This window comes from Dasypus novemcinctus, chromosome 8, assembly GCF_030445035.2.
Source record: "Dasypus novemcinctus isolate mDasNov1 chromosome 8, mDasNov1.1.hap2, whole genome shotgun sequence".
NCBI classification, from domain to species: Eukaryota; Metazoa; Chordata; class Mammalia; order Cingulata; family Dasypodidae; genus Dasypus; species Dasypus novemcinctus.
Window position 1 is genome coordinate 62,511,229 of NC_080680.1, and position 26,853 is coordinate 62,538,081.

The window sequence follows — 26,853 nt, forward strand, 5'->3', positions numbered from 1 at the left end:
ATAGTGCTTTTTGGTGTGGGATTTCTTTTGACTTTTGTAACCTAAAGTCTAACCTTGCACAAACTCTCTTAACAATTAACCCTTATTACTCAGTTGTTTTTTACTTTTGAGATGTTTTTATTAAGAGTTCAAGATAGTCAAGCAGTCATTTAGAAATACCACCATGTTTAACATGATGGTATAACAAAAAAATTAGGGAAGCATATGTGACTCAAGCAGTTGGGCACCCACCTACCACATGGGAGGGCTCAGGTTTGGTTCCCAGTACCTCCTAAAGAAGATGAGCAAGACAGTGAGCTGATGTGGTGGGCTGACATGGCGAGCTGATGCAACAAGACAACACATCCTAGAGACGCAGCAAGGAAATGTGATGAGAGACACAATTTAAAAAATCAGGGAGCGGAGATGGCTCAGTCGGTTAGGTACCTTCCTCCCACATTGTAGGCCCCAGGTTTGGTTCCCGTGCCTCCTAAAAAGAAGAAGAGCAGACAGAGAGCACACAACGAACAGACACAGGGAGCAGATGTCAAATGCAAACAATGGGGGTGGGGATGGGAATAAATAAATAAATAATCTTTTTTAAAAAATCATTTCTATCATTATTTGGCACCAGTGTCTAAATTTGCCTTTATGGAAGTTGTTGAAGATGTAAAATGCAAAAAAAGTATCTTGCAGTTTTTCAGTTACTCCAATAATACCACATTGCACAGCCTCTTAAGTAGAATTCCAAGGTTTCATGGCAAAAAGTGTTGGTATTTCTGAAGATTTTTTTATAAATGAGGTACTAGTTGGCTTTAGAGTCTTATAATTTTTGAAGTTGTAGTTAGCTGGCATTCATTTTTATGTCTTAGATAATGGATGTTGTGATTGATTTCCTTTTTAACCAATATGAGGGCTGAAAGAACTAAATGTACTTTTTTTTTTTTAAGATTTATTTTATTTATACCCCACCCTTTCGTTGTTTGCATTGTTTGCACTCACTCTCTGCTCTCTGTGTCCATTTGCTGTGTGCTCTCTGTGTCTGCTCGTCTTCTCTTTAGGAGGCCCTGGGAAGTGAACCTGGGACCTCCCATGTGGGAGAGACGTGCTCAATTGCTTGAGCCACCTCACCTCTCTGCTTTAGTTGAGTGTCTCATTGTCTTACCTCTTCTGTCTGCTTTGTTGTATCATCTTGTTGCATGACTCACCTTTCCTGCACGTCATGCCAGCTTGCTATCTTGTTTATCTTCTCCACAAGGCACCAGGAACTGAACCAGGGACCTCCTGTGTGGTAGGCGGGAGCTCAGCCACTTGAGCCACATCCATTTCCCTCAAAGCACTTTTAATATCTTAAATTGCAGTCCCTCTATTTTGTCACACAATATTTTTTTAGAAGCCTGCTAATAGATATTTTAAAGTTTAAGTCAACCAAATTTGACACTTAAAATATTATAATCTAAAGTGGAACTTTTGAAGCAAGAATTTCAGTATTGTGTTCATAACTCCAATATTGAAAATCTATGTTGGAAGGTTAGAGTTGACATGACCAAATTGGACTGAGGTCAATTGAAATGAAAAGAGAGCTTCTTTGAAAACCACTTACTCATACTGCCTATATCAATTGTCACATCAGTAAAAATACCCCTCCATTTTTTTTCTTTTGAATAAGAATTTTGCTCAGTAAAGCAAATTACAAATAACATTTTATTTATTATGTTCTTATTTAATAGATCTGATGAAAAGAAGACCATGAACTGGAAGCAGCTTCCCAAAAAGCCATGCAAAAATCTACTTAGCACCTTAAAGAAATTATATCCTCAACTATCTTCAGGTAAATGTGAGGAATGAAGACCATTTTTATAACTTTTTAATAACTTTATAAAACTAAAAAAATAAAGTTATAAAGAATATTTTAAGGAAAGAATATGTAAGAAAATTCCTCTTAAAATTACAGTCATAATCTTGATCTACTTAAAAGGAATCTCATTACATAACAAAATTCTAATAAAAAGAAATTAATGCTATGTTAGTGATTTTTCATAATCTCCCCTTGGTAGCCCCAGCTAATGATCTTTTTAAGGTAATGGGGAGAAGAATTTCAAAAAATCATGAGCTTCATTTTGCCTCTTTCCTTAATCAATCAAGTTGTAGATAGATTGATATTATAAATTAATGGTATTTTCTGTTCCTACTTCATTTGTTAGTTCACCGCAAAACTCAAGAAGGTTCAGCAGTTGAGATGACTCCAATAGAAGCAGATTTCTCTTGGCAAAAAAAGACAATGCAGCTTGAAATGGAAATTCAAGAAGCATTTTTGCGCTTTATGGCAACTATTTTAAAAGGATATAGAATATATCTCAGACCAATCACAGAGGCCCCTTCAAATAAAGCGACAGCAGCTGATTCATTATTTGACCGACAGGGTGAGTGGCATTGAAAATACAGTTGCTTTTTGTTAAAGTGAAAAATGTTTTCTTGGTATTGCTGCAAAGACTATTCACTGTAAAAGTTATTAGAAATTCATATTAAAATATAATGAAATTCCATGTATTTATAATCTAGCTCTATGTATAGAATTTTTTTTTAACCTTTTAATTCTCTATTTTCCCCTGAGAAATTTGAAGAATTTGGAGGTCTTTAATTATGGAAAGTCGAAGATATCACCTATACTTACAGTGCTGTATTATCAGCTATCTTAATAGAACATGGCTAATGATGGTTTACTTTTACATATTTTGTGCAGTTTTGCATACTTCTTGGCTTTTTTTACTCTTGCCTTTAAAATGTTCCCAAATTAGTTTGTGGAATGAGGCTACTTTTTAAAAATTTTCAATAAATACACCCTTTTTCCTGGGGAAAGCACTATACTCATCCTTTTTAGAAGTTGCAGTTTTAGGGAATTATAAAGATTTTTGTTGTTATTCAGCTGTTCTTAGTTATGTAGTGTCAACCTTAGATTGCTGCAAATATTCCTATGAAAATTATTTTACTTTTCTGTATTGTTACCTAGCAGTTACTTTTTTTTTTTTTAAACTATTTTCCCAATAGTTCTTTTGCCCTTTGTCATTTCTGCTTTGAGGTAACTTATCCATCAAATATTTAGTCACCACCTAACAAGTCCCACTGGTTTTTATGTAGGGTTTTAAAGGAGTAAAGATCTAGTTCTAAAGGAATGTCTTAGTTTGCTACAGTTGCCACAAACTGAGTGGCTTAAAACAACAGAAATTAATTCTCTCGTATTTCTAGAGGCTAGAAATCTGAATTCAAAGTGCCGACAAGGTTAATTCCTTCTGGAGGCTCTCAGGGATAATTTATCTCTTCCATGCCTCTTTCCTCTCTGGTGGTTGCTGACAATCCTTGACAGTCCTTGGCTTGTGGACATTATTACTCTAGTCTCTACTTGCATATCATGTGCTGTTCTTCCTGTGTGTGTCTCTCTCTCTTTGCATGGCATTCATATAGTAGAGTGGATTTAGGCTCATGTTAATCTCATGTGACCTCATTTTAAATTAAATTAAATTAATTAAATTAATTCTAAATAAGGTCACATCCTTTGATTCCAGGTACACATGAATTGAGAGGGGGGTGCAATTCATCCCAGTACTGGGACTCTAAGTAGAAAATAATCTAAAATGTTTTTAAGAGACCAAATAATAATAATTCAGTGAGAAGGGAAGTTCTTAGAATTCAGGAAAAAAGAGCATTCTTTAAAGTGGGTATCATGGAAGACTTCATGCAAGAAAAGCATGACTTTGAAGAATGGGTGGAATTTAAATAAATGGAGTAAAGTAGGAAAGAATGTTTTCTGTAAAACATTGGCATTAAGAGTTAGATCTGGGAAACGGACTTTGGCCCAGTGGTTAGGGCGTCCGTCTACCATATGGGAGGTCCGCGGTTCAAACCCCGGGCCTCCTTGACCCGTGTGGAGCTGGCCGTGCGCAGTGCTGATGCGCGCAAGGAGTGCCGTGCCACGCAAGGGTGTCCCCCGCATGGGGGAGCCCCACGCGCAAGGAGTGCGACCGTGAGGAGAGCCGCCCAGCGTGAAAAGAAAGAGCAGCCTGCCGAGGAATGGCGCCGCCCACACTTCCCGTGCCGCTGACGACAACAGAAGCGGACAAAGAAACAAGACGCAGCAAATAGACACCAAGAACAGACAACCAGGGGAGGGGGGGAAATTAAATAAATAAATAAATCTTTAAAAAAAAAAAAAAAAAGGAGTTAGATCTGGGACATTGTCTGCTATCTCGCATCAACTCATGGCAAGAGACTTTCCCTGAGAAAGTACCTCTTATGGTACCTCTTATGAGTTGGACTCTTTAGGGCCTGATAACTGTAAGCTTGTACCCCAAATAAATACCCTTTATAAAAGTCAACAGACTTCTGGTATTTTACATCAGTACTTCTTGGCTGACTAGTACAGTATACAGTCACATATGATTGCTATTGATTTAGAATGTTAAATTTAAGCCTGATGGTGACCACAAAGAAAATATATGAAATATATGCAGAAAGAAATGAGAAGGGACTCAGAATGGTACTGTAGCAGTTGGATAAGGTTATGAATTCCATGGATTATGTTTGTAGTCTGGTCTGTACCTGGGCATGATTAAGGTATGATTAGGGCTTTGATTGGACCATGTCATTAGGGCATTGAGTCCCCACCAAGGGGACTCACAGATAAAGGGCATGGCAAAGGACAGAGTTGAGGGTTTTTCAGTGTTGGAGTTTTGATGTTGGAGTTTGGTGCTGGAGCCCCAGGAAGTAAGCTCACAGAGGAAAAAGAAGCCAGCCCCAGGAAGAAGCAAACCCTAGGAAGAAAAGAATTTTGAACCCAGAGAGAAGCAAGACCCTAGAAGGGAGGAACCCAGGAAGCCTGAACCCTCACAGCCATCGGCAGCCATCTTGCTCCAACACATGGAAATAGACTTTGGTGAGAGAAATAACTTATGCTTTATGGCCTGGTATCTGTAAGGTACTACCCCAAATAAACACCCTTTATAAAAACCAACTCATTTCTGGTATTTACATAAGCACCCCTTTGGCTGACTAATACAGGTACTCTACAAAAAAATCAAGTAAATAAAAAAGTGAGCATTAACCAAAAAATTAAGAGACAAAAAGATTTAAGACTTACACAGACCAAAGAATAAAATATCAGAAGAATGTTCTGAATTATCAGTAGATACTTTAAATGTATATGGTTAAACTCCTCAGTCAAAAGGCAGAGATTGGCAGAATGAATAAAAAAGCATGTCCTAAGTATACAGTATGCTGTTATAAGACATGAGTAGATTGAAAATGAAAGACTATACTAATGTCTTAGTATAAAATAATAAAATAGACTTTAGGCCTAAAACTGTTAGGAGGGACAAAGAAGGTCATTGTATACTGATAAAGGAGTCTATTCAACACAAAGATATTATAATCAAAAACCTCCCAGCAGAGAAAAGCCCAGGACCAGATTACTACACTGGTGAATTTTACCAAACCTGCTCAAAATCTTCCATAAAATTGAAGAGGAGGGAATACGTCCTGTAGTGGTTTGGAACTGTGTACATAAGAAAAAACATGTTCTTAAACTTAATCAGTTCCTGTGTGTGAACCCATTGTAAATAGGGTATTTTGATGAGATTGGCCCAGCCCAATCAGGATGGGTCTTAATCTTATTGTGGGAGTCCTTTATAAGCAGAATGAAATTCAGACAGAGAGATAGCCACGAAAGGAACAGCCAGAAGCTTAACATCAGTGGAACCCGTAGAGAATGGAAAAGCCTTCATGTATATTGCCATGTGATAGAGGAGCCAGGGACCAAGGATCACCAGCAGCCAGTCCCAGAATACCAGTATTCAGGAAGAAAGCATTGCCTTGGTGATGACTTAATTTGGACTTCTTCTAGCCTTAAAACCGTGAGCCAATAAATTCTCATGGTTTAAGCTACCCCATTGCATGGTGTTTGCTCGAGCAGCACAAGAAAATGAAACACTTCCTAACTCATTTTATGAGACCAACATTGAACCTCATATCAAACCAGTAAAAGGTCTTTGTGACAGTTTGAATTCCTTTTATAAATGCCAAAAAAGAAAAATATATTGTTTATGAACTAATCCATTCCTGTGGTTGTGAGACCCTTTTGATTGGGCTACGTCAGTGAGGTGTATCTCAGGTTGAGTCTCTGCCTACTTACTAGTTCTCATATAAATGGAGACACACAGAAAAAGGGAGTTCTATCATTTTTTACAATACAATGTGAGAGAGGACTTGAAGATTTCTAGCAGCCAAAGCTTAAGCCAAATCCCCTAGGAGGCTGGGCCCACAGAGTAGTATAACGTTGAAGAAATGAGCCATATGCTTGAAGCCCACAGCTGAACTCAGTAGGAAAGTGGAGCAGTGGAGACTGAGAGAGGAGGCCTGGAAAAGACAAGTCCTATGACTGGTTGCCCACAACTGTGCTTTGGGAGATAGTAGATTATGGAGGTGAAGGCAGGGACATTGGCAGAGATCAGATGCCATCTTACTTCGCCATGTAGCACGATACTAGGATCACCAGTGGCTAACTTTGTTATCTCTTATGATGTCTTGATTTGGACATTTCATGGCCTTGGAATTGTAAGCTTTTACGCTAAATAAAATCCCCATTATAAAAGCCAGCCCATTTCTGGTATTTTGTATTGGCCACATTGTGGCAAACTAAGACAGTACTGAGGTAAAGAAAATTACAGACCAATATCCCTTATGAAAATAGATGCAGAAATCCTCAACAATATATTAGAAAACTGCATCTGTTGGCACATTAAAAAAATTGTACAACATAGTCAAGTGGGATGTATCCCAGGTATACACAAGTGATTCAACATAAGAAAATCAAATTAATGTAATAAACGATATTAACAAAATGAAAGAATAAAACCACAGGATTATCTCAATTGATGCAGAAAAGGCATTTGACAAAATTCAGCATCCTTTTCTTGATAAAAACACTCAGAAAACTAGAGATAAAAGGAAACATCCTCATCATGAGACAGGGCATATATGAAAAACCCACAGCTAACATCCTACATGCTCTTGGGTAAATGAATATATGTTGCCAGGGGCTGGAGTGGGGTTAGGGAATAGGGAATCAGTGTTTAATTGGTACTGAATTTCTCTTTGAGGTGATGGAGGTATTTTGATAATGGATGGTAGTGATGGTAGCACAACATTGTGAATGTAATTAACACTGCTGATTTGTATGTTTTAAAAGGAGAACTTTTAGATAGCATTTATATTACTAGAATAAAAATTTTTTAAATACCATGGACCTTTACAACACTAACAGTAACTCTAATGTAAACTGTGGTTCATAGCTAATACTATAAGTATAATATTCTTCCATCAATTGTAACAAAGTTACCACACTAATGCAAATTGTTAAAAATAAAGAAAACTGTATGTGAGGAGGTATCGATGGGAACTCTATTTTCTGCGTTAGTTTTCTATAAACATACAACTTCTGTAGTAGGAAAAGAAGTCAGGTCTGAATTAGAATTTCTGCTTTGCTATTTATGAAGCCTTCTAGGGCTTTGTTTTCTCATTAATTAAATGAGGATGTTATCCACTTCATGTTTGCAAAGATTAAACTAGAAAATGCATATGAAGCAACTGGTACAGTACTTTAGAGTACTGATGGACGTAACTGTTACTGTTATTGTAATAACCCTGTAGCAGAAACTTTAAGGGCAAAAAGTAAAAGGCAGGTTGGAGAAAAAGGATTAAAAGATTAAATGGGGGGAGCCGGTGCAGCTCAGTGGTTGAATGCCAGCTTCCCACATACAAGGTCCTGGGTTCAGTCTCCAGCCCCAGTACGCCCTCCCCCTCTTCCCCCCAAAGAAAAGATTAAATGGTACAAATTGACCTAAGTGAAGAGCTTTAGAGGTAGTGTAGTATATAAGGCTGAATATGAGGTTAGGGCTCATACTGTGGTAATCTTAAATACCAGACTAAGTATGGACTTTTCATCATTCCATATCATCAATTCTGTCTCTCTGTCTCTATTTATCTCTAAGGGGTAAATCCTTTCATGTGTTGTTCTTCATAGGTGAAAAGGATGAAGATGTAAGAGGATTGGCTTTTGTTTATCTTTTAATGTTGGGGCAAGTCCTATTATTTTCATTTTTCTGAACATCAATAAAGAATACAAACCTTTTTTAGACAGTTTGGGCATGAACGGTTGGATGTACTGGTTTTCAATGAAGGATGAGTCATGGAAGAAGATCTGTTTTTAAAAAAAAAACACAGAATGACCTGGATGCCCATGGAATTATCTTCATTGGGGACTATAGGACCAAAGTTCTCAAGGCCTGCGATGGCTGACCTTATGCTGGGGCAGTGCAGAAGTTTCTGGCCTTGGTGCTTCCAGCCTGTGGGGACCTTAGCTTCCATCAAGAGCAGATGTAACAGACCTTTGGCCTCAGGGACCCACAAATCACACAGCTGGTGAATGCTGGCATGCTCACTGTCTGTGCCTAGAGCTAGAAGATTCATCAAGCATTTTGTTGAAAGGCTCCAGACTGTCCTCAGCATGATCTAGAAGGCCAAGTCCTGGGAGCTACTCCTACCGGAGCTTCTGGGCCAGTGGGCACTACCACAGTGTGACTTGGCCTTGACTACGTTGTGCCTAACCTCGTCAGGGCCCAGCTGGGGGACTGTATCTCCACCACTTCTGGAACCCTCCTCTGCCTGCCAGAGATGTGAGGATTCTGCTCGTCATTGCACACCTCTTCAGAGTGGGGCAAGAGGAGTCCCTGGAATGACTGCAAGTGGTGTCTGAGACAGGGTCACCTTGGGAAGGCCTGGGAACCAGAATGGGTGTTTGACTTGCAGCTGCACAAAGAGTCTCTGATATGACTGCTCTCTTGTTGGCATGGGCTCTGACCCAGTGGTGGAGTTTGAGCAATGCTTCTCTGCCCTTCCATGGAAGTGGAGCCAGAAACGGTGCCAAGGCCACAGCTGCTGCCTTTCATGTAAGAAAGTGCTGATGCTACTCTGTCTTGAGATTGCAAGGTGGGATTTTTGGGGAGCCTGGTAAAGGAGGGCATGGTTTTCTTCCTTACACGTTTATGCTGAAATTGTCAAATAAAGTACTTCTGCCCATGGGAAAAATTTATTTAAGACAATTATTTAATAATTTGCAAGAGAGCATCTCTGCTGGTGCCTTGCCTTGGACATTTCACAGCCTCAGAACTGTAAGCTTTTACCCCAAGTAAAGTACCCATTAAAAAGCCAATCCATTAAAAAATGGGCAAAAGACTTGAAAAGAAAATTGTCCAAAGAAGAAATACAAATGGTGAAGAAATACATGAAAAAATGTTCAGCATCACTAATGACTAGGGTAATGCATATCAAAAGTACAATGAGATATCATTTCACACCTATTAGACTGGCAGCTATTAAAAAGTCAGAAAACTGTAAATGTTGGAGAGGATGTGGAGAGAGAGGAATGGTTATTCACTGTTGCTGGGAATGTAGAATGTACAGCTACTGTGGAAGACTGGCAGTTCCTAAGGAAGTTGAATATAGACTTGCCATGTGACCTGGCAGTACCATTACTAGGTCTACACCCAGAAGAACTGAGAGCAGAGATGTGAACAGACATCTGCACACCAATGTTTATAGCAGCATTATTCAAAATTGGCAAAAGTTGGGAAAAACTCAGGGTGTCCATCAACTGATGAATGGATAAATTGTGGTATATACACACAGTTGAATATTATACAATGGTAAATAGAAATGAATTCGTGAAGCATATAACATGGATGAACCTAGAGGACAATATGTTGAGTGAAGCAAGCCAGACACAAAAGAACAAATACTGTATGATTGTACTATTATGAACTAAATGTATTGTGTAAACACAATGGAGCTAACAATTAGAATACACGTCACCAGAAAATAGAAGGAGAGTAGAAAATGGAAAGCTGAGGGTTAATCTGTGCAGAATTGGCAAACAGGTTGTTTGTTTGGAAATCTTCAGAAATGAGTAGAAGTGGTGAAAGCATATCATGGTGTTTGTAACTAGTGGAGCAACTATATGGGTATGAAAGTGGCTGAAAGGGAAAGTCTAAGGTCATATATATTACTAGAAGGAAAGCTAAAAACTGTAACATGGGACTGTATAAGACAGTAAAACCTCATGTAAAACATGAATATGGGTGATATTACATATATAAGACTTTTTACAAAATATAAGTTCAAGTATCCTAGAGAGAAGGAAAAAGAATAACAGCTTTGTATGGCAGGTGAGGCATAAAGACATTGAGAGGGAAACGGACTTTGGCCCAGTGGTTAGGGCGTCCGTCTACCATATGGGAGGTCCGCAGTTCAAACCCCGGGCCTCCTTGACCCGTGTGGAGCTGGCCATGCGCAGCGCTGTTGCGCGCAAGGAGTGCCCTGCCACACAAGGGTGTCCCCCGCGTGGGGCAGCCCCACGCGCAAGGAGTGTGCCCGTGAGGAGAGCCGCCCAGCATGAAAAGAAAGAGCAGCCTGCCCAGGAATGGCGCCGCCCACACTTCCCGTGCTGCTGACGACAACAGAAGCGGACAAAGAAACAAGACGCAGCAAATAGACACCAAGAACAGACAACCAGGGGAGGGGGGGAAATTAAATAAATAAATAAATCTTTTAAAAAAAAAAAAAAAGACATTGAGAGGTGATGAGTTTTGTTTGTTTTTTGTTTATTATTATTTTTGGAATAATAAAAGTGCTTTAAGAATGATTGAAGTGATGAATGCACAAATATGTGATTACACTGAATACCTTGATATGCTTTGGATAGATTTATGTTTTATTAATATGTATCAATAAAATTGATTTGTTTATATAAAAAAAGCCAACCCATTTCTGATACTTTGCATCGGCAGCCCTTTGGCAAACTAAGACATATGGGCTACTCCAAAGATCAGTAAGTTAGACCAAGTGTCAAAAAAGAGTCTTAACATGTAGCCAATCATACAACAAAACCATAGGCAAAAGGGAGAAACTGACCTTCAGAGTTAGCACATTAAAACAATCAGATGCCAAGACATCAGCAAAATTTACAAGTATACTGAGAAACAATAAGACATTTGTCAAGGGGCCAAATTAGGACTTCAGAGGAGACAGAATTTGGAATAACTAATCCAACAAATTCAAGCAACAGATTTCCTGAATCAATTCAAGAATATGAAGGGAAATATGGATAGAAATAAACTAATGGTGGATATGGAGCTAAAGGATATAAAGAAGGCAATGTGTGAACAAAAAGAAGAATTTAAGTAAAAGAATTATGCACAGAAAATTACAGAACTTTGCTAATAGAAATCAAAGAAGATCTAAATAAATGAAAAGACATTCCATACTTATGGATTGGAAGACTAAATATTGTTAAGATGTCAGTTCTACCTTAAATGATTTACAGATTCAGTGCAATTCAAATAGAAATTTCCACAGCTTACTTTGCAGAAATTTAGCTAATTATCAAATATATAAGGTAAGGGGTCCCAAACAGTCAAAACCATTTTGACAAAACAGAACAAAGTTTGAGGACTCTCAGTTCTTGGCTTTTAAACTTATTACCAAGCTATAGTGGTCAAAACAGCATGCAGGAAGTGGATGTGACTCAAGTGATTGAGCTCCCACCTACCATATGGTAGGTCCCTGGTATGGTTCCCAGTGCCTCCTAAAGAAGACAGCAAGCTGGCGCAATGGGCAGGCACAGCAAGCTGATGCAACAAGAGATACAAGAAGAAAAACATAATAAGGGGCACAATCAAAGCAGGGAACAGAGGTGGCTCAAGCAATTAGGAACCTCCCTTTTACATCAGAGGTCCTGGGTTCAGTTCCCAGTTCCTCCTAAAGAAACAAGGAAGATGAACAGATATAGCAAGTGCAAACAACAAAGGGGTGGGGAGAAATAAATAAATCTTTAAAAAACAAAAAAGCCCACAAAAGCCCAGCATGACATGTACACAAGAATAGATATATAGACCAATGGAATTTAATTGGGAATTGAGAAATAGACCCTCATCTATGGCTAATTGATTTTTGACAAGCTTTCAAGTCTACTCAATTGAGAAAGAATAGTCTCTACTGCAAATGGTGCTGGAAGAAGTGGATATCCATGTGCAAAAGAATGAAGGAGGATCCCTATCTCACTCCATATACAAAAAATTATTTTAAAATGGATCAAAAGCCAAGATACAAGAACCAGGACTATAAAACTTCTAAAAGAGAACGTAAGGAAGCATCTTCAGGATCTTGTATTAGGCAATAGTTTCTACTAAGTGGTTATGGATCAAGCAGTTGAGCTCCTGTTTACCATATGGAGGACCCTGCAACCTCCTGGTAAAAAACAACAGAAAACAGCATCCTAGACCTGCACGATGAGGCGCAGGCCCCGGCGCAGTGAAGCAACACACCAAAAAGACAATGACGCAGCCAGACAGGAAACACTGAAAGCACAAGCACCAAAAGAAAATATAGATAAATTGGACCTCATCAAAATTAAATATTGTTTTGCATCAAAGGACTTTATCATGAAAATGAAAAGACTACTTATTCAAGGGGAGAAAATATTTGGAAACCACATATCCGATAAGAGTTTAATATCCAGAATATATAAATAAGTCCTACAACTCAACAACATAAAGGCAACCAATTAAAAAATGGGTATAAGACTGATAGACATTTCTCCAAAGAGAATATAGCCTTTTCATGGCTATAAAAGCACATGAAACGGTGTTCAACATCACTCGCTATTAGGGAAATGCAGAGCCAGATCACAGTGGTATACTATTTCACACCCACTAGAATGGCTATTATTAAAAACAGAAAATTGTGCATATTGGAGAGGATGTGGATAAATAGGAACATTCATTCATTGCTGGTAGCAATGTAAAATGGTACAGCCTCTGTGGAAGATAGCTTGGCAGTTCCTTAGAATGCAAAGTATAGAACTACTGTATGACCCAGCAATCCCTCTATTAGTTATATACACAAAATAATTGAATGCAGGGATTTGCACAGGTATTTTCACACTAACATTCACTGACATTATTCACAATTGCCAAAAGATGGAAACAATACTAAGTGTCCATCAACTGATGAATGGATAAACAAAAAGTGATATATACATACAATGAAATATTATTCAGCTGTCAAAAGATATAAAGTCCTCATACATGCAAAAACATGGTGAATCTTGAAGACATTATGCTGAGCAAAATAAGCCAGACATAAAAAAGGACAAATATTGTATGGTCTCACAGATAAGACATAATTTTAATAAGCTTGTAAAGTTACAATTTAGAATATAGGTTACCAAGGACTGATTTGGGGGTAGAGCATGTGAACTTAATACTTAATTTGTACAGAATTTCTATTTAAGTTGATTATAAAGTTTTAGATATGGGTGGTGGTGATGGTAGCACATTACTGTGAGTGTAATTAACAGTACTGAATTATATATGTGAATGAGGTTAAAAAATTTTTTAGTTCATGTGTAAGTTACTAGAATAAAAACTAAGAGATTAAGAGATAAAACATAGGACTGAATAACACTGTGAACGCTATTGTAAATGATGGACTATAATTAGTACAGTTATAAAAATGTTCATTCATGAATTATAATAAATATACCACACTAATTCAAGGTGTTAATAATAGAGTGGTATGTCGTAACTCTGTATGTTATGCATAATTTTTAGGTAAACTGTCAACTCTAATAAAAAAATTTAAAACAAATCTCTTTGACTTTTTATATGGAGAATGGATTGGAGGGATCTGAGGTATGGATCTACTAATTAGGAGGTTAAGGCAGTGGTCTGCCTCTACGAGTGATTGGTAGAATTCACCTGGACTAGTGGTAATGAATATAAGAGTGATTTTTAGGAGGTAGATTGGATATTGGTGATTGAGCATAGGATGTAAAGGAGATGGACATGGCAAGAACAAAGTTCAGGTTTTTGCCTTTGACAGCCAGAAGGGTGGTGGAGCCCTTTTCTAAGACAGGACACAGCAAGAAAGGAAAGAATTTCATCATTTGTTAAGGAAGGGGTTTTTACAATGAGAAAGACAGACTTGAGTTTGCTGATGGGAAGCAGCTAATAGAGAGAAGGAATGTTGTACTGAGAGCACTGCAGGGCTGTTATCCCAGGCCTATGTGACAGGCTTGATTGTTTTACAGAGAAAGGACATCAACCTTTCTTTTCCCTGAAGAGTATGCAGAGGATCAGAGAGAAATTCTTATTGGAGTTTCAGATTTCAGTAATAGATGAGTGGTAATCTGAAAAGGAAATCAAGAGAACAATTCCATTTGCAATAGCATCAAGAATAATAAACTATGTAGGAGTAAATTTAAGGTGTGAAAGACTTGTACATTGAAATTACAGCAATTTTCTGAAAGAAATTAAAGAAGACCTAAATAAATGGAAGACCCATGCTCAAGGATTAGAAGACTTAATATTGTTAAAATAGTGAAACTACCCAAAGTGAGCTACAGATTCAGTGAAATACTGATCAAATTCCCATAATTTTTTTTGTTCCAGAAATGGAAATGCCAATCCTCAAATTAGTATGGAGTGGCAGAAGGCCCCAAATAGCCAAACTGCTATTGAAGAAAAACAAAGTTACTGGACTCACACTTCATGATTTTTTACTACAAAGCTACAGTTATCAAAACAGTGTGGTACTGGCATAAAGACAGACATATAGACCAATGGAATAGAATAGAAAGGTCAGAAATAAACTCACCTGTCTATTGCCAACTGATTTTCAACAAGGGTACAAATATCACTCAATGGAGACTAGTCTCTTCAACAAATGGTGCTAAGAAACTTAACATTACATGCAAAAGAAATTATACCACTATCTGATGCCATATACAAAAATTAACTTGAAATGCATCAGTGACCTAAATATAAGAGCTAAAACCATAAAACTCTTAGAAGAAAACTTAGGGGAATTTTGTATAAGCAATGGAATCTTAGACTTTACACCCAAAGCAAAAGCAACTAAAGAAAAAATATATAAATGGATCTTCATCAAAATGTAAAAAAGTTTTATTTAAAATAAAATGGAAAAGAGCAAGTGCTGATGAGGATGCAGAGAAATTGCAACTCTTGATCATTGCATATGAAATGGTGCAGCTGTTAAGGAAAAGTTTGATGGGTCCTCAAAGTTAAATACTGAATTACCCTATAGCCCAGCAATTCCAACCTTACATATATACCCCAAAGAATTGAAAGCAGAGATTCAGACAGATACCTGTACACTAATATTCGTAGCAGCATTATTTACAATGGCCAAAAGGTAGAAGTAACTTGTATGCCCATGGACAGATGAATGAAAAAACAACTGTTATTTCTGTGTTATTTCTTCCTTATTCCTTACAAAGAATGAAGTTCTGATTTAATCTACAACATGGATGTACTTGTTCATGATACGTGTTATAAGCCAGTCACAGAAGGACAAATATTGTATGATTCCACATATTTCAAATATCAAGAATAAGCAAATTCACAGAGACAGAAGATAGATTATAGGTTACCAGTGGCTGAGGGGAAGGGAATTTGGGAGTTATTGCTTTAACAGTAATGAGTTTCTGTTTCAGGTGGTAAGAAAAGTTTTAGTTATGGAAGATGATAATGATGGTAAGACAACATTGTAAAACTAATTAATGCTACTGAGTGGTACACTTTAAATTATTAAAATGGAAAATTTTATGTTTTTTCATATATATCTTACCACATTTAAAAAAAAGATTAATGGTAGAAGTTAAGGTTTTTCATGTTGGTATTAGGCAGAAGGAGTTATCTATTTTTATTAGAATCTGCTCTAAACATGGATAGATGGGTATGGATAGGTAGATATGTATATATGAAATATAAATAACTTTATAATTATTTTATATACCATCTAGTTCTACTTAAATTTATAATTTTCTTTTCTTCAGGATTTTTAAAAAGTAGAGATCGTGCCTATACAAAATTCTACACCCTTTTATCAAAAACACAGATTTTTATTCGTTTCATTGAAGAGTGCAGTTTTGTAAGTGATAAAGATACTGGATTTGCATTTTTTGATGACTGCATAGAAAAGGTAAAAGTTGAACCTATGTACCGATATTAAGGAAAAACTTTAGCAGCTTGGCTACCTGTATAATCATTTTATTATTAACCCAAAGTGTAATATCTCAATTTAGGTTTGTAACTGTTAAATACTAAGAACATTTCATTGAGCCTTCCAAGTCTTATCATGTTTTTTATTTAAATTAATAAAATAAAATACCATTTTTTTTAAAGTTCATTTTCATGGCTAATGGAATTCCTGTGCTCTCTTTGTTTTGTCTTTCCGAATACTTTTGCTAACATGTTTATTTTGTCCTGGTGGAAGATATTTGGACATATGTTAGATTTTAAAGCTTATTTATCTTTACCCATCCTAAGGAAGTTTAGAGATTAGTTCTTTTTTTTTTTTCTTTTTTTAAGGAGGTCCTGGGGATTGAACCAGGTGCTCAGCCTCTGAACTATATCCACTCCCCTAGAGGTTAATTCTTGATAGTGGTGACTGACGTATATGTATATTTTTCTCATTTTTAATGGGATTTTTACTTTTGCTAAGTGGACCTTGGGCCCAATTGTTTATGTAAAATGTATTTTGTATAAAATTTGAGATTGTGTCCAAAAAAGCTAGACTATTATACTATTTTAATTTTTCTGCACCCTTATTGATTTGTATGCCTTGGAAGACTTGAATAAACTTTCTCCCATTCTATCAGTATGATAAGAATTGCAGGGCTAATATTAAAACTATTCAACATTTTTTATTTGTGAAATTGATATTCCAGCTACCTTTCAGTTAGATGGGAAGCTTAGAAAATGTCAATAACGCAGTGAAATAATGAAATAATAATGAAAATGATTTGACAAAACCAGATTCCCTTTATGATTGGCCAGCTTTTGTTTTTGAAAAGGGGAATATAATCAAAATAAGTTGTTTTCTGTTTCTAATTAATCATCATAAGAGTAATATACTTTAGCCTAATGGTTTAAGGACCTAAAATATGTTGTGAAATGTTTGCTTCTGCCTGGTACTAAAAGGATACTTTTGTTTTAATTCAGAATTTAAAATTATTTCTATGAGATTCATAGAAGACATTTTTACTAATAATCTCTTTTCTCCTCTTCTAGTTGTTTCCTGATAAAGGCACAGAAAAAACAGATAAGGTACTTTTTTCTTAGATTTTTAAGTTTTGAGATTTCACAATTGCATCTTATATGCAAATTAATTGGAGAAAATAACTACTTTCAGATTGATTTTGATTCAGCAGAAGATACCAAATTGATAGAACTAGATGATTCACAGAAAAGTGAACACACTGTGTTCATAATGCCACCAGAACCAGCTCCTGATGATGGAGAGGAATTGTCACCAAAGTACAGGTAGGAGGAATTTTTTTAAAAAGCTGTTTATGTACAGTTTTGATAGTTTATTCTGCATTTTTTGTGATTATTAGTAGATATGTATATTAATCATTTGTAAAGGTCATTTTCAACATTTGTTCAGTGAACTCATGGAGATGAATATTTTATGGAAATGTTACCAGGTGTAATTAGAATTGGATAGCCTTGTTAGACAGGAGGCCATATATGTATAATTGTTCCCCTTAATATTTAATCATATATTAATCTTCTTAAAATTTCAATTCTGAGGAAGAAAGATATTACTTTTGTAAGCACTCCTTCTTCCCTTTCACAGTTTTGTTGCTAATGTAAAGATTGTGAAATTCTTACAAGTTAGTAAGATGAGAGAGTAAACTTAAAGTAGAGGACCAGGAGTTGTTCTTTATTAAGATAAATGTAATCTTATAAGAATTAAATGGATTTGATTATTGTTTATTATTATAACCACAGTAATACCCAGTTTAATAAGTGAGACAACAAAAATGAAAACTAAAATCTTAATATTTTAGTACAATTACTTAATGTCTTAATAATTGTATGTTTCCTGTCTTTTTCATGCATAAGTATGCATTTGTTATACGTCAAACAAATATGAGTTCATCTTGTACATATTCTTTGTAACCTGTGTTTTCCCTTATTGGCTTGAAAATTTTCCATGCCACTAAATACTCACAAAGGTATTCACAAATTTCCCAAGTTCATATGTACAAAAATATTTAATTGCAAAAATTCAGAAATTACCTTAAAATTCCCAGTAATAAGGAATTGTTAAATTATGGTACATCCCTAAAATAAAATTATGGTTTTTTTCCCTTTAAATGCCAATGCAAGTTAATTTTTACAAAGTATACTGAATGTTAGTTTTTTAGTATAAATTATTTAATATATGGATTCTGTTGAAAGGGTTAATATCTATGTGAAGTAAAATATCATGGTTTTCTTTTTTTCCAGGGATTGGTTGAAAATAACAAATAGGGTTGAGAGCCAAAGTTTCCCATGTGGTGGCCTATGTATCTTGTAACTATATCACTTGTATTTTTGAAAAAAAGAATTTTTTATAAGGATTTGGGGGGAGTGATATTGGGTACTATTTGAAGTTTATAAATATTTACCAAACTACTGAAATAATGTTCTTAAATCAGCAGTTCTATTTTTGCTTTTTATTTTAGTTACAAATACTTTCCAAGACTGGACCTTAAGCTTTTTGACAGACCGCAGGAGCTGAAACTTTGTTTTAGTAGACACCCTACTGGGAATAGTATTACAAACAGTCCAGCTCTCATGGCTAAAAGAACTAAACAGGTCAGATATGCTTTGTCTAATACATGTTAGTTTTAAAATGTAGAATGTGTATGTGTGATATGCAGTTCACAGTTTACAGTTATTACCTGTAGCAACCATTTGATAACCCACTATGATTGTTACTGAATTAAACTAGTTATCCTGCAATATTACCTATAATATTGAGACTAAAGTTTCTGAATGCTTATTTTTATGCTTTTTTCCCCCAAGATTTATTTATTGCCCCTCCCCCCTCCCTCCAGTTGTCTGCTCTCTGTGTCCATTTGCTGTGTTCTTCTGTGACCGCTTCTATCCTTATCAGCGGCACCGGGAATCTGTGTTCCTTTTTGTTGCATCATCTTGTGTCAGCTCTCCGTGTGTGCGGTGCCATACCTGGGCAGGCTGAACTTTCTTTCGCGCTGGGTGACTTTCCTTGCAGGGCGCACTCCTTGCGCATGGGGCTCCCCTATGCAGGGGACACCCCTTGTGTGGCACTCCTTGCACACATCAGCACTGTGCATGGGCCAGCTCCACATGGGTCAAGGAGGCCTGGGGTTTGAACTGCAGACCTCCCATGTGGTAGGCGGATGCCCTATCCATTGGGCCAAGTCCGTTTCCCCTATTTTTATGCTTTAAGAAAACCAAATATTGGGATATATTTATATTTTTTAAAAACCAACTTTATTAAGATATAATTCACATTACCATATAATTCACCTATTTAAATTACACAATTCCCTGTCTTAGTATATTCACAGAATTGTGCATCCATCACAATAAATTTTAGAACATTTTTCATCCCCGAAAGAAACCTTGCACACCTTAGCTGTTAATCTCGTATTCCTCCATTCCTCCACTCATAGGCAAACCCCTGGTCTACTTTCTTTCTCTATAGATTTGCCTATAATATGAATAGATTCATACAATATGTTTGCTGTGACTTGCTTCTTTGACTTAGCATGTTTTCAAGGTTCATTTGTGTTGTGGCATGTATCAATACTTCGTTTCTTTTTGTTTTTGTTTGTTTTTGAATTGTAATTTAATTAAAAGGGAGGCAAGTCTCCCTTCATTGTTTTCAACACATGCATTTATTCAGTTACTGCCAGCAAAAATGATTTAATTCCAGTTGAAATTCCAATTAAGTAGTTAATCCTTTTGGCCTCTAAACAATAAACTTCTTTCAATGTTCATTTGTACGTTCAAAATAATATTCAGTGTAGTGTATGGTTGTATAGTCATCTCTCAGAATAAGTAGCTGAAGTTTACTTTCTTGGAACTAGTGTCTTGTGGTGTATGTTTTTTTTTAATTTAAAAAATTGTATTGAAGTATATCATGCATACATCAACATACATAAACAATATAGTAGAACTTATGAAATTACAAAACATGCACAGATAACATCATACAGGAATCCCATACATCACCCCACCACCACCATCTTTGTTGTGAAACATTTGTTACAAGTTATGAAAGAGCATCATCAAGCTACTACTACTAATTATAGTCAATATCTTATATTTGGCGTATTTTTCCCCCAACCCACCCTATTTTTAAAAATTCATTTCTTTTTATTGCCAAATAATATTCCATTGTGAATAGTACCAAATTTTATTTATCTTTTTATCAGTTGATAGACATTTGGATGATTCCCATTTTTTGCCTATTATGAATAATGCTGCTATGGGCATTTATGTACAAGTGATAGTGTGGATATATGTTTTCTTTTTTTTTTTTTGGTATGAATACTTAGGAGTAGGATTTCTGTGTCATATACTCTGTTGAACTCTTTGAGGAACTTCCAGACTTTTCCAGAGTGGTTGTACCATTTTACATTACCACCAACATTGTATGAGGATTCTAGTTTTTCCACATCCTTGTCAACACTTACCATTTTTTGTGTTTTTATTACAGCCATCTTTTTTTTTTTAATGATGTTTTTCTTTATTTTTCAAGAAGTTTTAGATTCCATAAAAGTAACATAGAAAATATAGGGAATTCCATATACCCCACCTCCACTCCCTTTCACATTTTCCCTGTTAATAACATCTTTAATTAGTGTGGTACATTTGTTACAATTGAACAAATATTGAAGCATTGCTACCAACCAATCTATAGTTTACATTATGATTTATACTTTGTACCCCACAATTTTATAGGTTTTGACAAAATATCTGATGGCCTGTATCCATCATTACAGTATCATTCAGAAAAATTCCAGTGTCCCAAAAATGGTCCATGTTAAACCTATTCTTCCCTCTCCCCCCTTGAGAACCTCTGGTGACCACATTATGGCCTACTTAGTGAGTATGAAGTAGTATTTCAATTTTGATTTGCATTTCCCTGATGGCTAATGTAAATATGCTTTTATACCAAATATTACTTTCTAAAGGAAGTTAACCTAGGACAACCTAGTCAGTTTTCTTTATACTATATTTGATTTATGTAATAAAGATTTAAGCTATGGTTAGTTATTGGTTAAAAATTAAACATCTTTTGTACATATACTGACATTTTTGGTGTCTTCAAAACTTGAACAATTCCAGAATGAAACTCTTCATTCAGGTTTTACCAACTCAAGGATAGTGCCATAATTTCTGATGTAACCTGAGGTAGTTCGCATTTCTCTCATTATTGCCTAAAGGGAAAATGCAAGTATAATACTGTTACCAGCTTAATAAAGTCAGGTTTCTAAAATGGAAGCATTTTGCTACTCAATCTAAATCTCATTTTCACTAGAAAGTTTTTTTTCTTTTTCTTTTTTTTTTTTAGTCTAGCTGGAAAAGAAAAAGACCTTAAGATCTTAGAAAAATAAGGGATTATGTTCTCAAATATTACTCTGATTCTTATGGAGACAGAGCTCAAAAGTAAAAATTAATACATCATAGCCTTTTTACTTAGGGCACATCCCAGCAGAGGAATCTTTAATGCAAGGCATATAATGGCAGTCTGACAGATCTGGAAGGCTCTAGCAGGTGATTTTGATAACTATTCTCTCTTCTACCTAAATCAGAATGAAATCAGAAATAGACCATGACTGTGAAACTATTATGTAGGAAGAGCCACAGACTTTCCCAGACAATGTTGCCTGCAAAGGAATAGGACTTTTTAAGGTCTCATTCAGTGAAGGAATTAAAACAGACTGGGGCTAAAGAGGATAGAATGGAAACCTTGTAAGGAAATATCCTAAGGCATCTTTTTTATTTTTCTCATTAAATTTTGTTTTAATGGGTCTCAAAATTCTGTGACAGATTTTTGGTCAAGTTGTTTCCATTTAAAAAGTACTGATTTTAAAAACTAATAACTTAAAACTGCCACACAAAAATAAATGGTCCACAGAACATTCCTTTCCTTCTGAAGGTTTTACGATGCATTGTTATCATTAACCAGTCTTTTACTATTAAACTTAAATGGCCAATTAAGACAAACAGTTCTGAGACCAATCTTCCACCACTGATTAAGACTGGGGTGGCAGGTCTTGGGGATAATATTCACATAGCTTTCTGAGCTTTCTGGGCAGACTTGGTGACCTTGCCAGCTCCAGCAGTCTTCTTGTCTACTGCCTTGATAACACGATATTGAAGAACTTATGAGCTATAAGTGGTTACATTGGAGGTTTATGGTTTTAGTCATCCTTTCATCCTTCGAGCACATTGGTGCCTTCTACGTGAGGGATACCTTGTTAACCATTATATTATAAAAATAATGATTATCTTTGCCCTCAGAGAATTTCCAGTCTCCTTTGGAAACAAATGCTTGCCAACAAATTTGTTCTTGTATGGTATAAAATGCTGCTCCAGGTGTGTGTTCAAACAACCATGTGACACTGTATATAGGAAGCCACTCACAAAAGTAAATCTATAAAATGTTTCATTTGTGAGTCATATTTTAAATTCTTCTCTCACTTTTCCCCCAGCCCTAAAGGATTTTAGTGAATACCTTAATATCGTATTTTGTTCTCTTTCTAGGAGATAAAAACAGCTCATAAATTGGCCAAGAGATGTTATACAAATCCACCCCAGTGGGCCAAGTGTCTGTTCAGTCATTGTTACAGCTTATGGTTTATTTGCCTCCCAGCCTATGTTAGAGTTTCTCATCCTAAAGTCAGAGCACTTCAGCAGGCATATGATGTGCTTATTAAGATGAGGAAAACAGATGTGGATCCACTAGATGAGGCAAGTATAACACATTGAATTACTGTTACTAAGATGAATTTATTTTTGTATCGTAAAGAATTTAGTTCTTAGTTACTTTAAAGTGACCCTAAGCATTTTACATTAATCAGAAAGGGTAAAATTATTATTCTCTTTCAAGAGAGTTGGTAGGTATTGTTTATCTTTAAATGTATTTATTTTAAAACTACTTGGGAATGAAGCAGAGGCCTGCTTACTTAGACCAGATATTTACAATAAAGAGAAAATAATACTGACTTGATTTTTAATATATCTTTATTAGGGAGAAGATAGGGAATGTGCTTTATTAGGTAGCTCTACACTTAGGACCTGTGTCCTAGGGTGGGTTTTATAACATATGTGTTTCAGATTCTGAAAATGTAAATCAGAACTGCTCAACCGCAGTACTATTGACATTTTTGTCTGATTTAATTCTTTATTTTGGGGGCCTGTCCTGTGCATTGTAGGATGTTTGGAAACATTCCTGGCCTGAACATAATAGATGCCAGCAGCAATCCCCTAGTCATGATAATCAAAAATGTCTCCAGATACTGGAGGGCAAGATTGTCCTTAGTCGAGAACCACTGATATAGATAATAGATAGTACCATCCTCATGAGGTTAACTTGAGGGTTAAGTGAGTTAATTTACCAGAAGTGCCTGGAATAATGCCTGGCTTCTGGTAAGTACACAGTGCATGTTGTGCTAAGCAATTTACATGTATTATGTCCCTTAAGTCTCAGAACCATTCTAAGAGGGAGGTAGTGATATTGCCCAGTTAACAGCCAAGGAAACTGAGGTAATTGTTTAGCCTTTCTCTTTGCTGTTTTTCCCTTTAAAAATTATTTCAGGTGTTAAAATAACTATAGATAGTATTTGGAACTGGATTAGAATTTAAAATGATCTTGAAATAAATAAAAATCCAGAGTAATGAATGCCTGGAGTGGGTTTTGGGGGAAAACACAGTGATTGAAGGGAAAGGGGGCTGCAGAGGGCCACATAGGAGACTTCAACAATAATTAAATTTTTTTATTTTTATTTTTTAAAGAAAAGAGATCTGAAACTAATACAGAATATACAATATTAAAATTTGCTTGTGGTTCCACTAAAACTGATTTTTCTCTAAGGTAGTATCTGTATTACAAAAGCTTTTACAATAAGAAGATAAAGCTAGAAAACAGGTATTAAATTATATATTCTCATTTTTTATTATATTTTCTCTGATCTGATGTTTATTAAAAAATTGGAAATTAAAAATACTTGATCTGAATCAGGGTTTTGCACATCATACATTTTAGTGTTTTAAAAAAATCTGTTCCTTATTTCTATTACTGATAGAGTTAGTTTTTATATTGGAATTGTTTTAGCTTTGGTAAAGTATAATGAAGTATATTTTTAAATGTTTTAAACTGTGCTCTATAAGAGAACAAATATTAATTATGTTACTATACTCTAAATTCAAAGGAAAATACTTGATTAAGTGGCTTTGATAAAGTTTAAGTTCATAAAATATCACAAAAGTATTTTTCTTCTGTAATTATTAAAGTTATCTGGTAGTCTCTGGTATAAATAATTATATTCTGTGCCTTGTAACATGCAGCAATTATGATTTGTAAACTAAAAAAATTTTTTAGATTATATTCCCAATAAATGACACGTCAAGGTTTGAAATTTGGAGGTTAATTTATTGTATTCCTACAAGTTATACTGACAGATTTATAGTCTCTTGAAATAATTACATAGCTACAATTAGAAGAAATAAATGTTTTTATTAAAGCTTAAGAATGAATATTTGAGAGACACATTTGATACATTTTTATCTGTTAATAGATTACACATAGAGTAGCATGTTAAAGTTTCACAGTATTTTCATACACATTATTTCCTTTGGTATTCCCAGCAACTTTGTGAGACAATTAATGTAGTAACCATATTTTACAAAGAAAGAAATTTAAAACTTAGGTGAAATGACACATACATAAGGCCACCTAGCAATTAAGTAGTTTCTGATTTACCATTAGAAACCCACTGTCTCATTCATATACTTAATGTTTTAATCTGGCAGTCTTTGTTCTACATGTTATGTCTGTAAAAGTGGTAGTTACTTAGATTTTAAAATAAAACTCTTAGAAGCCCTAGAAATAGTATGTGCTATGTAGGCTAAATTAAAGTTAAAATGCTTAATGTATTTTGCTTGTAAAACTATTTACTGGATTTTTAACAAAAATGAAATATTTGTATAAAGCTTATTTTTACATTGTCTCATCAGTTTATTCATACAAATATTCTAGATTGCTGTATAAAAAACGACCCCAAAATTTAGCAGCTTAAAACAACTATTTATTAAATCTCATTATTTTATGTGCTAAGAATCCAGGAAGGATTCCTGGTTATTTTCCTACTTCAAATGATATCAGTTGGGATCACGTGATTATAATCAGTTTCTAGCTGGTCTAGTCTGGAGGTTCAAGATGCCTTAACTCAAAAGTTCACCAGGTACCTTGGCAGGGTTGGCTGGAAATCTGGGCTCAGTTGGTGGTCTCCCTCATAGTCTCGGGTATACTCCTTGTGGTATTTGGAGTTGTGCCATAACACCTTGGAGTTCAGACAGGGAATATTTTAAAATACAGGAAATGGAATCAGACAATTTCTTTAAACCCTAAGCCAGGAAACTGGCACAATGCCACTTCTGCCAATTTCTGGTGGTCAAGTAGTTCTCAGAAGCTTTCCCCCTTCAATTGAAAGGGAGGGTCAAAGGCTTCTCAATGCAAGAAGTACCAAAGAATTTATGGCCATCTTTCACCTACCATAGAAATCTAAAATGTTATAGGCAACAGAATGCTTTAATTGAAATTTTTATCCCTGATATTATTACTGTTTCTTTAGTTTGGTGCTTGGTTCTTATGTGGGTAAACATGGAAAATTTGAGGGAATACTTTGCAACTTCAGAATAAATTCACTATTTTGGATGCCTTAGAAAGTACAGATTAATTCCAGTTGACATAGAAAATTACTTATTCCTTCATAACCCACAAACTTTTAGAGTTGAATAGAATTTTCAAGGTGTTTTAGTCTAACTTCAGCTTCTAAAGCTGAGAGTCTATGTAGAAAGTATGTAGCACGTGGGTTCTTGAGTATGAATTAGCTCTAATTGTTGAAAGTGTGTATAGTTTTATGTTGAGCTTGCTTTTTGGCTTTTTTGGAATTGCACAAACTGCTCCTGATAGGTGACAATTCTTCCGATATCTGAAGAACCTTCTTGTGCTTCATTTTTTAAAAATCCCTTAATATATCTTTCTGGTTCCTTTGGATCCAAATTCATGTTGTTTCTTATAACATTTATCCTAGTCATTTATAAAGTTGTTCTCCTACTCAGTTATATTCTCCCATTTCTAGCTTCATAGTATTTAATACTAATCCTGCTTCTTCAAAATCTCTTTTCCTATTTCATTTCTTCTGTTTTCTTTAATAAAATCCATTTCCCAAGTCTTTTTTTCTTTAATAGGAAAAGCAACTTGACTACATTAAACTCTGTCATAAAAAACACATATTATAAACCCCAAGAAGAGTATCTTCTCTCTGTAAATTTCCTTATTCTCAAGTCAAGCTACAGTAGATTGTGACTGCTTTGTCACCATTGATGTAAACTGGTTGACTTCTTTTCCAGGAATCCTTGAGATTCCAGTTTCAGTCTTCGTGATTTTTAACCTCTACTGATAGAGTCTAACATCTATTATTTTCTAATGGATTTGTCCCTTTATGATCAAATCAAGACTGCTTCAGTAAATGCAAGTTCTTAGAAAAGCCTTTGCTAGTAATACTACAATATTTCACTTTCTTTGTCTTGTTCTTTTTAAGACTTAGGTTTACAGAATCCTTTTTGCCATAGACGTATCCTGTGAATAATACCTTTAATCCTTTGGTATAGAATATAAAATGTAGTGATTGGA

General features: G+C 35.4%; 1 protein-coding gene across 8 annotated transcripts in view; it reads left to right on the forward strand.

Moving 5' to 3' along the window:
- DENND4C (DENN domain containing 4C) overlaps positions 1-26,853 on the forward strand; it is a 165,237-nt gene that overhangs the window by 97,157 nt on the left and 41,227 nt on the right. For all 8 annotated transcript variants that reach the window (XM_004465470.5, XM_004465471.5, XM_012527880.4 and 5 more), the window contains 7 exons: positions 1,710-1,810; positions 2,184-2,402; positions 15,944-16,089; positions 17,181-17,216; positions 17,302-17,432; positions 18,623-18,755; positions 22,701-22,907. In XM_004465470.5, coding sequence (XP_004465527.2) covers positions 1,710-1,810; positions 2,184-2,402; positions 15,944-16,089; positions 17,181-17,216; positions 17,302-17,432; positions 18,623-18,755; positions 22,701-22,907 — 973 coding nt within the window. The remainder of the gene's footprint in view (positions 1-1,709; positions 1,811-2,183; positions 2,403-15,943; positions 16,090-17,180; positions 17,217-17,301; positions 17,433-18,622; positions 18,756-22,700; positions 22,908-26,853) is intronic.